The 10,438-nt window shown below is 39.0% G+C and overlaps 1 protein-coding gene across 1 annotated transcript; it reads right to left on the reverse strand.

The window, feature by feature from the left end:
- Window positions 1-2,587: 2,587 nt before the first annotated feature.
- On the reverse strand, window positions 2,588-7,611 carry LOC109076258 (piggyBac transposable element-derived protein 2-like). Its single transcript, XM_042723017.1, has 3 exons — window positions 7,573-7,611; window positions 5,797-7,073; window positions 2,588-3,155 (listed from the first exon to the last, which is right to left on the reverse strand). Exons 2-3 carry the CDS (start codon window positions 7,071-7,073, stop codon window positions 2,588-2,590), a joined length of 1,845 nt encoding a protein of 614 aa, XP_042578951.1. The 5' UTR covers window positions 7,573-7,611.
- Between the last annotated feature and the right edge of the window lie 2,827 nt (window positions 7,612-10,438).

Below are 10,438 nucleotides of genomic sequence, written 5' to 3' on the forward strand. Positions count from 1 at the left end.
TAATTAAAATGTCTCCTTTTTACAATTATTGGGCTACTTCTACCTGTGCTTTGGGGCAAACTTAATGCATGTGCTTGAGCGCGGAATATATTAAGGCTCATTATGGATTATAGATGTAAATGTAATATAAACCTGCGATTAGTTGAATAATGACAAATGAACGACTAGTAACTAGAAAAATCTTACATGGGAGGCAGACCTATTAAATACCCTCTAGGCATTTTATACGCATTTGCATAAATTCTTCTTTCAGAATGTTCTGTAATGGAGAGATACCTTAACACTGATTTTTCCTCTGAAACACAAAAATGAAAATTGAAATAAAATTTTTTTTTTTTTTTTTTTGAGAATGGCCAACCCTTCTCTGCAGATATTGTTGCTTCTGGTTTGTGCATTGTAAATAGGCTACAAAAAAAATAATAATAATAAAAAAATAATAATAATAATGTCTCCAAAAACTCCAAAATGTTTTTTTTTTTGTCATGTCTGTAACGCATGTGTATTCCCAAATCTAAAAAAGCCTCTAAAAAATGGATCATACTGATGTCTGGACTCTGTTTGGGATTTAGAAAAACACAAAGAGATGGTTCAATATATTGGTTATGAAAAGGCTACATTCTGTGAGAATTTATATTTCATAGTCTAAAAAAAATATTGTTTAGACGAAACCAAAAAAAGTTAACGCAACAGTTTGCTAATTTATTTATTTATTTTTTGGAGTTAAGGCAACTTCCTCTGAAGTTATAATAACTAATAAACTATATTGCACTATACATTAGTCAACATTTGAAGTGGATCAAAACCTTTCTTCAAAGTTGCCCTAAAACCAAAATGACGAGTCCTATCTAAACCTGTGCTGCAAGTTTGATACCCTCATAAGACACTGTCCATATGAAAGACCAAGAGATTCACACATTTATATCAACCCCCACAAGCTATACATAACTACCCCAGCCCCCTCCAGCTGAACTGAACTCGGTCTGTTTTTTGGCTGTGAGGAACGGTGTGTTGTCATGTTACTGGGTTGAAACATGCCTGCACTCACAGCAGCCGTACTCTTTTTATTCATTATTTTCCAGCAGCCCATATTATTGTTTTCACAAGACCATAATAATAACAAATTATCAACTGATAATTAATCATTATTTTACGAAAATCATTGTTATTTGTGAACGTAGCGTTTGCGGAAGGCTTTAAGACCAAGCGGAGTCCTCCGTCAGCTGCTCCCGCTTCACAGCGCGCGAGACTCGCGCTAACTACATCCAGCTTCAAAGTCCGCAAGTTTTGATTTAACTAAATCAGTTTGAGCGAATACAACTTACTGATCATGAGCCCAACATTTAGCAAGACAGAAAAACATTCAGTCTACCTGAAGGAAGATGTATTTCATTGAGCTACTGCTGTTAAATAGAGAGTTAAATAGAGAGAGAGAGAGAGAGATAAAAAAACCCTGTGTTGGCTATTCCTAAACTTGGAGCTCATTATATTGAAGTACAAATCCAAACACCAGAAGCAAACTTCTTTCATTGAAAAGTATGCATTTTGTTTATTCACAGGCTATATGGTTGAAATAATATTTTAGTTCAAAACTTTAAGTGCCATTGTTTAAAAAAAATGCTTTATTGTCTAACGTTTCATAGTTGTTATGCTTTAAAATCCCATAACATTTGCAATTTCACAGTATTTTCACCTCCTAAATCACTAACCTTTAAAGTCACAATTCTATAATGGTCAAATTTACACAGGCCGATGGCACTTTTAATTACATTGTTTTTTTTTTGTTTTTTTTTTCTATGAATAATTGTAGCTTACATAAATAGGTGAAGCAAAACAAATATGAATAATATTTGGATCGTCCCTTATTTTTTCCCTTATTTTCTTAACCCTTTAACTGCCCCACCAAGAAAAAAGCATTTGAAAAATTTTTTGTTTGCATTTCTTATCTCCTTATGTCATTAGTTACCACACTCAATGTATTTTTTTTTAACACATTCCATAATTTTTTAAATATCAGCCTCTACCAAATGGTTGATATGTCACTTTATGGTTAAAGTACTGGAATTCATACACATACTATGAAAATCAGAAAATATGAACTAGGCTATAATACTAATTATTTAAAAACATAATCAAAATAAAATTCTTTTTTATTTATTGAAGTATGCCATAAAATATTTCAGGTTTTCATTTTAACACAGGAAATTACATGTTTTCTTGTTTTTTTTTAACAATAAACAAAAATAAATAACTAAAAGTAACAAAACCAAAAGACATTACATTCTTTCTGCATTCAAAACCTAAAATAAAAAAGACAAAAGATAGTAATATAATGGCATTTTAGGCTTTAATGATTCAAGAAACACACCGTCAAGTGTGGTAGTGCAACAGGATTTGTTTTTCTTTCTTTTTTTTTTAGATAAATGAACATTTCTTTGTAAACCAGCAATGCTGTGTAGAGTAAGCCAACATTAGAAACAATCCTTCAAACAATATAAAACACTAGGGATTGTAAAACATTTCAGCAATATCTCTTACATGTGTAATGGTGCAACAGCATGAGTGCTCAATGAACATGAGAACCCCCCTCTTATTTCTGGTGGTATGCTGCAAAGCATTCTTGGTTTGCGTTCAAGCACAAAAAAACATTGCATTTTTGACATTTCCATCTTGACACCCCCTTCGGACAGTAGTTGCACCGCCCCCGCTTGTCACAGTGTAGTGGCCAATGTCCCAAGCTGTCATATCGCACATCTGGTTGCGGTTTTGGAAGTGAGGGTCTTGGAGTGTAGTGTTTCTTTGGTGGTGGTGGAGAGCTGGATGATGGTCGACCGACTTTGGATGCAGGCTTGTTGACCTGGTTCAAACTATGGGCAACTGCCAGGCGGAACCGTTTGAGAGGCATTGCTTTCTCATTTAGTAGGCCACAGTCCCTCTTGTAGACCAGCCAGGAGTTTGCAATGGACAGATCAAGGATGTATCCAAAGAGGGGAATGTACCATCTCCTTGACTTGGCTGGGGTCTTGTACAAGTGTATGTCAGAAAGATCAATCCCACCCATATGCTCACTGTAAGCAGGGATGAGTGATGGACATGGGACAGTGATCTTTTCCTTGGACTCTTTGCACCAACGTTTGACAGCTGAAAGAGGCATGATCCTGTCACAAGGTGACGATCTTTAGGGGCGGAACCAAAATTCGGGAAGTTTGGTTCCGCCCGGAAGTGTTTCCGCCCGGACCGGAAAAACAGAACACCGGAATTTCCGGTAGCGCCGTAAGAAGGAAAATCAGGGAATTCGATGCACCTGTGCCTAGTTAGGGACAGCGGTTGGTGATTGGAGGATACGCTGGACAAGGCAGTACTTAAGGCCAAGTTATTTCACAGTCGGAGCGCTCTTTCTGGTGTGTGTGAAGCACTGTGTTGTGCCCGTCTTGGTGCGCTGCTGGCGGCTGTCTAACTCTCTCTCTCCCCCTCAGGCTGGAATTGTATGATTGTGAAGACATCGCGAACCTTAAAGGTTGAGAAGTGAACGGATTATACGGCGAACTGAGACGACGTGAAAAAGGGGATTGGAAGCGGCATTGATGTGAGTACTAAGAGCCAGTCGAAAGTGCCCTGTATATTGACCTGGCGTTGTGTAGATCTCTCCAGGAGGAGGAGGGCGGCCCTACCCCTAATATAGCGTGGTGGGAGAGCCGAAGGAATACTTATTGAAGTAGTCACAACGACGACATCACTAGCTAGGCCGCATATTCCATCGCCAGATCCGAACCAAGCGAAGTGAAGGAAGACGGGTGTCCTTTTCGTACACTGAGTGTGGTGGGTGAGTCTTCATGCTGTGAAAACCTATAATTTTGACGTGGTGCTGTATATTGCTGTGGGCTGCTGTGTATTGCCGTGTGTCCTGTCAGATAAACCCCCGCCTTCACGCACTTCGTCGCGGGAGGACAAGGAGACTGCTGGTCCTAGCCTAGTTCAGTACAGTATATGTTGTGAGCGTGCTTCAGATCTCCGGAGATAGCACAGTACGCTGTGTCCAGCCCAGAGGTGAAAGCCATCCAAAGCAGAGTAACTGTGCTTTGCGTCCAAGTTGATACCTGTGGAGAGGAAAGGAAAGAGAGAGTGAGTAACACAAGGAGAAACAGAGGAAACCTGTACTTACAGTACGCTGTGTTCAGCCCAGAGGTGAGAGCCATTCAAAGCAAACTAACTGTGCTATTGTGCCCAAGTTGATACCTGTGGAGAGAAGAGGAGAGAGAGTGAATAACACGAGGAGGAATAGAGCGAACCCTGTACTTACAGTACGCTGTGTCCAGCCCAGAGGTGAGAGCCATTCAAAGCAAACTAACTGTGCTATTGTGCCCAAGTTGATACCTGTGGAGAGAAAAGGAAAGAGAGAGTGAGTAACACAAGGAGAAACAGAGGAAACCTGTACTTACAGTACGCTGTGTTCAGCCCAGAGGTGAGAGCCATTCAAAGCAAACTAACTGTGCTAGTGTGCCCAAGTTGATGCCTGTGGAGAGAAAAGGAGAGAGAGTGAATAACACGAGGAGGAATAGAGCGAACCCTGTACTTACAGTACGCTGTGTCCAGCCCAGAGGTGAAAGCCATCCAAAGCAGAGTAACTGTGCTTTGCGTCCAAGTTGATACCTGTGGAGAGGAAAGGAAAGAGAGAGTGAGTAACACAAGGAGAAACAGAGGAAACCTGTACTTACAGTACGCTGTGTTCAGCCCAGAGGTGAGAGCCATTCAAAGCAAACTAACTGTGCTATTGTGCCCAAGTTGATACCGGAGAGAGAGTGAATAACACGAGGAGGAATAGAGCGAACCCTGTACTTACAGTACGCTGTGTCCAGCCCAGAGGTGAGAGCCATTCAAAGCAAACTAACTGTGCTATTGTGCCCAAGTTGATACCTGTGGAGAGAAAAGGAAAGAGAGAGTGAGTAACACAAGGAGAAACAGAGGAAACCTGTACTTACAGTACGCTGTGTTCAGCCCAGAGGTGAGAGCCATTCAAAGCAAACTAACTGTGCTAGTGTGCCCAAGTTGATGCCTGTGGAGAGAAAAGGAGAGAGAGTGAATAACACGAGGAGGAATAGAGCGAACCCTGTACTTACAGTACGCTGTGTCCAGCTCAGAGGTGAGAGCCATTCAAAGCAAACTAACTGTGCTATTGTGCCCAAGTTGATACCTGTGGAGAGAAAAGGAGAGAGAGTGGGTAACACGAGGAGAGACCGAGGAAACCTGTACTTACGCCGCTGCCTGTGGAGAAAGAGAAAGCGAGTGAGCACCCAAGGAACGAACTGTGTGAACCAGTACTTACTGTGAGCTGTAATCAGCGAAGAGGTGAGAGCAAAACCAAGCCGAATTAACTGTGCCTTTGTGTCCCAGCCGTTGCCTGTGGAGGAAGAGAAAGAGAGTGAGCACCCCGAGAACGAACTGTGTGAACCAGTACTTACCGTGAGCTGTATTCAGCGAAGAGGAGGAAGAAGGAGGGCGCTACGGATACCTAAGACTCAGGCCGGGGCCCGAGTCCCACGCCCCGGATCCCCGTGGCCCCCTTGCTCCCTGACCTCTTCCCGGCCATAGCCCATCTGGAGAGCCGAGTCAGAGTTTAGTTTTAATTGCCCTTTCCCTATTCCCCAAGCTATTTTTAAATATTTAAATAAAGATTGTTTTATCACTTACTTGTTCTCGTGTTGTTTGGCCATTGGGTTGGCTTTGGGGACCTCCTCGAGGTGGAAGTTGAGAAGGGGTGTGGCTTAGTCAAAGCATAGCCAGCCCCTGGGTGTGACAATCCCACTGGCATTGCTCAAAAGGTTGACACACTTGTTGTCAAACCATTTTACTGCAATCACTCCTTCAGCAGACCTGTAGTCATAAGACCCACGCCCTCTCTTAATCAGCTCTTTATCTGTCATCAAAGGAGCTCCACCAGTGCGGTTTGGTCGGACGGTGCCAATGCACTGGACACCCAAGGAGGTTTGCAGGGTCTGGACCAATTTAAAGCTTGTAAAAAAGTTGTCAAAGAAGACAACCGAAAGACGTGGCTGTTGTATAGTTTTGCATAGTGTTGTCACCACTTTGGCTCCTAAAGGTAGCATTTGCTCCTCCTCACTGAGGGTGACATTGAAGAATGTGGATGCCCCTTGATACATCAGCAGGTCATGAATGATCCCAGATGAACTGGCTCTGCAGAAGACTTTAAAACCCCACTTGTCTGGTTTATTGCCAATATATTGGCGGAGGGAGCCAGCTCTTGTGCCTTTGTATCCTATCATGACCTCATCCACACTGTGCTTGTAAGTGGATGGTATCAGGAGACACTGATTGCGAAGCATGTCAAAGAGTGGACGGATTTTGTAAAATCGATCTGGATTCTCGTTGCACTGCTGATTGTCATTGAAATGAATATAACTGCGTAACAGCTGGAATCTCTTCCTTGGCATGATATCAGCTATCACACTGAAGCGTGACTCATGGTGCCAGTAGTCCTCCAGTGATGGAAATTTGAAAACACCCATAAAGAGTAGCATGGAAAGAAAATCTTCAATCTCTTCTGGGTTGGTCTTGATTGGATCCCCCAGCTCCTGGGCAGAGTACAGGTTGGTATGATGAGCAACATGTTGAATCATCTCATCAGTGAAGAGCATTCTGAAGTATTGGAAGGGTGACTGTACAACCACAGGGGGTTCAAATCTTGCTTCTGTGACCTGGAATTCCTCAATGTCTTCATGCTTCCAGATTCTTCTTGTGCCATTGTGTGGGCCTGAGGGGGAACTTGAGCCAGGGCTATCCTCTGGCTCCTTCAAGGAAACAGTTTTTAGAGTGTGTTTTCCTTTTCTTCTTTTCTTACATGGAAGCTTTTTAGAGGATGTGCTTGTTGAGGGAGCATCATCTTCATCCAGGGATTCAAAAGAACTGTCACCAGCTACCTCTTCTCGGACAGGGTGATAATCCGGATCCTCTATTGGATCATCAACATCACTGAGATCAGCATCAGAGTCTTGGGGGTTTTCTGGTACAAGGGCCTGAAGAGTGCGTGTTCTTGTACCATAGAAACTGTTGACATCCATCTAGTAATTGTAGAAATAAATAAATAAATAAATAAATAACAATCTCTTACAATTTTAGTAATGTTAGTACACCAGCATTTGTCATTTAAGAAGTAATTTCCTTTGATAATTATGATTTCCACATATTAATTATATGAATTAATTATATTTATTTCAAAAAATATCTCCAAAAGTGGCAGAAAAATACATATTTAAGAAATTATCTCAATATATTCATTAAGAAATAACAATAGCTGTGTCATATTCATAGCTGTGAATGATCAGAAAGTTATATTTTTCAGCAAATAGTACATTCTGACAGCAGAAATGGATTATCTGAAAACATTAGCTTAGCTTTTCTACGTTTACCATAAAGTGACAAATCAACCATTTGGTTGAGCACGTTTTTGAAAAATTATTGAAAACAATACTAAAGTTTTTTCATGGCACCAAGTAACATCATTTTGTAAAGTTATAGCTCTTACAGTGTAATATGTCAAAAAAATATATATATGCTTACCTTGCAAAATTTCACCAAGAACAGTTCACAAGGCAGGAGTGATTTCTTTGTTTCTGACATCCAGGTTAGAAGAAGTGATGTTGATTGACTTTGTGACCTCTAGTGGATTTTTTTTGGCATAACATACCTCAACCAGATGGAAGAGATGGCTCAGAAATCAGCTTGACTTAAGTTACAGCAGGTACTCCTCTCAATAAAATATAGTGACTCAAAATGTGCTCAACCATTTGGTCGAGCAGGCAGTTAAAGGGTTAAAGAATAAACACTTATTTTCTACAAGAATAAACATGATAACATATTATTAATTCATATAAATAATTTAAGCAATTAAAACCTGATAACATAATTATTCATTCATAGAAATAATTTAAGCATTTAAAACCTTTTTTTAAAAAACTTGAACTTCAATACTATTAAACTGAGTTTAAAATCACAAGGAGTTTATAAGTTAAAAAGGTAAAATGTCACAGTGCATGTTAAATAGCCTAAATGAACTTGTGTTAACAATATAATTAGAACTAACAATATAATTCGATTTTTTTTTTTTTAATGAACAATTCCTGCATAAAATGGGACAGCAACCTTTATAGCAAACATTTTTAAATCGTCCACAGCTGAAGCAACGCACGAGGCAGGTTGAGCGTGCAAAGTGAATGTGCTGCACAAAGTCATTTTCAGATGCAATGAAAATAAAAAAAATAAAAAAACCTGGATAGCCTAGATTAGGCCCAGACTCTGTTCCTAAGTATATAATAATTATAATTACCCCACAGTAACAAATTTTAACCGATTAATCGCCTATTTTCGTTTGCTGCATGTTATTTTATTTTATTTTATTTATTTATTTTTTAAAACAGGCTAAAAATAAATTAAGTTTGTGAGAGGAAAAAAATATATAATTCATGTATAAGTTGCATTTTATTACATTCAGAAATAATAACGGCTGGCCTAATAATGTTATAATGTGCCAACAGGATATTTTTAGTTCTCTTCACTTTACAACAAATCCTTTAAATTTAACAAATTTATCAGAACAGAACAATAATTACAAATATATAATTCTAATGGATAAATAAAATTGCAGTATATAATAATATAGGCTTAACTATAAACAAACAAAAAAAATAAATGAATAATAATTTAAAGTGAACCATAAGGTAAGGTTGGGCTCTCATTCGGGAGAAATCCAAACGTTTCCATATTCGTGATGTTGCCTATTTCAAGCTTAACTATTATTCATTAGGAAAAATAGGCTTTGTAGTTCACGCGTGTGTTTCAGTATCGACGAAAAAAAAAAAAAAAATCATAATTAACAAAAATATGCCAAAGTGGACCGCTGCTCGTGCCGGATGGCACGGTGAACGGCTACTGTTTCCAATGAATGTGCGCGAGGCACCAGCGCGATCAAACAGCTAAAACAGAAAATACAAAATTTTTGGTCACACAGTAAAGGCATAATTCAAAAATGCAAAGTGTCAGCAGTTTGAAAAATCAAGAATAATAACAGAATGAATAATAATTATTGCTAAATGCTGGACCGTTCTCATTTCGATCTGCAAATGGAACCTGAAGGATTTTTTTTAAACCAAGAATGAACCGAAATGAAAACATTTAGCTTTTTATCTGTATATATAGGCCTTATATTTAATGACTGTTTAATAACAATACCAAGCATAAGATCCTTTGTGTAAAGGTCTTTCTTTTAATTTTTGATGAGTACACTATAGCCTAAGACTATCCTACATTTTGAAATTAACTCACTGTACATTTTTTAATGGTTTTTAAAGATGGTACAATGTTATATCATAATGTTATTGTTTTTACCTCCTCCTTTTATCTCATTTTACAATTACATTCAGTTCGCAATCTGTCCCCTGCGCCACCTGGTGGTAGTTTCGCAAATGAATTTAACACGCGGCTGACTTGCAGTTAACGCCTGATTCAATGAGCCGCTGATCAAAATCTCACAAGCCAATAAGAGCGTCTGCTGTTAAGCCCGCCCTCATGAGCGGTTTGTGACAGAATGGCGAACTTAAATTTGCGAAGCGGAAACAAAAACTTAGAAAACGCTGGCAGCGCATTCAAAACTGCGTTTAGCGAAAGTGAAGCTGAAAGTGAAATCAACAAAGAATGCAGTTTATTTGAAGATGATGTTACTTTTTTGCTATTTAGTTGATTGATAAATGAGAAAACACTGAAAATAAAAACAATGTAGATTTTTGTTTGTTTTCGCAAAAGTTGCGTTCGTTTTATTTGGCACAAATCTGATTCCATATATCATCACCAGCATATATATTGTTGTATAACAATAGCAAGAGTAATGCTTAAAGGGGTCATATGATGCTGCTAAAAAGAACATTATTTTGTGTATTTGGTGTATTGCAATGTGTTTATGCGGTTTAATGTTCAAAAAACACATTATTTTCCATATGATGTACATTATTATTGCTCTGCTATGGCCCGCCTTCTGAAACGCGTCGATTTTTACAAAGCTCATTGTTCTGAAAAGTGAGGTATGCTCTGATTGGCCAGCTATTCAGTGCATTGTGATTGGCCGAATGCCTCAAGCATGTAAAGGAAATGTTACGAGCCTCAACATACTGTGATGCTCTGCTCGTGCACATCTCATCATCGGTTCTCTTTTAGCAGTTCAGTCAATGTAACTGAATAAGTCGGGATATTGGTTTATTTCACATCAGAGGGAGTGTAAGGCATGTTTCACGTTTATAAATCAAATAACTTAATTTGTGGATCGGTGAGTACTGGAGACGCGAACCGTTTCAAACGATTCAGATAGATTTGGTGGACTGGTTTATTTGCGAAAGATTTGTTTGCGATCCAGACATCACTAGACGAGACAAAACAA

The sequence above is a fragment of the Cyprinus carpio genome, chromosome B4 (genome assembly GCF_018340385.1).
Source record: "Cyprinus carpio isolate SPL01 chromosome B4, ASM1834038v1, whole genome shotgun sequence".
Classification (NCBI taxonomy): Eukaryota; Metazoa; Chordata; class Actinopteri; order Cypriniformes; family Cyprinidae; genus Cyprinus; species Cyprinus carpio.

Bases quoted from the DNA above. Each gene is read 5' to 3' on its own strand.
- LOC109076258 (XM_042723017.1), bottom strand. From the start codon at position 7,073: ATGGATGTCAACAGTTTCTATGGTACAAGAACACGCACTCTTCAGGCC. The intron at 3,156-5,796 runs GATTGTCACACC...ACCTTGTGACAG, and splicing joins CTTTTGAGCAATGCCAGTGG to GATCATGCCTCTTTCAGCTG.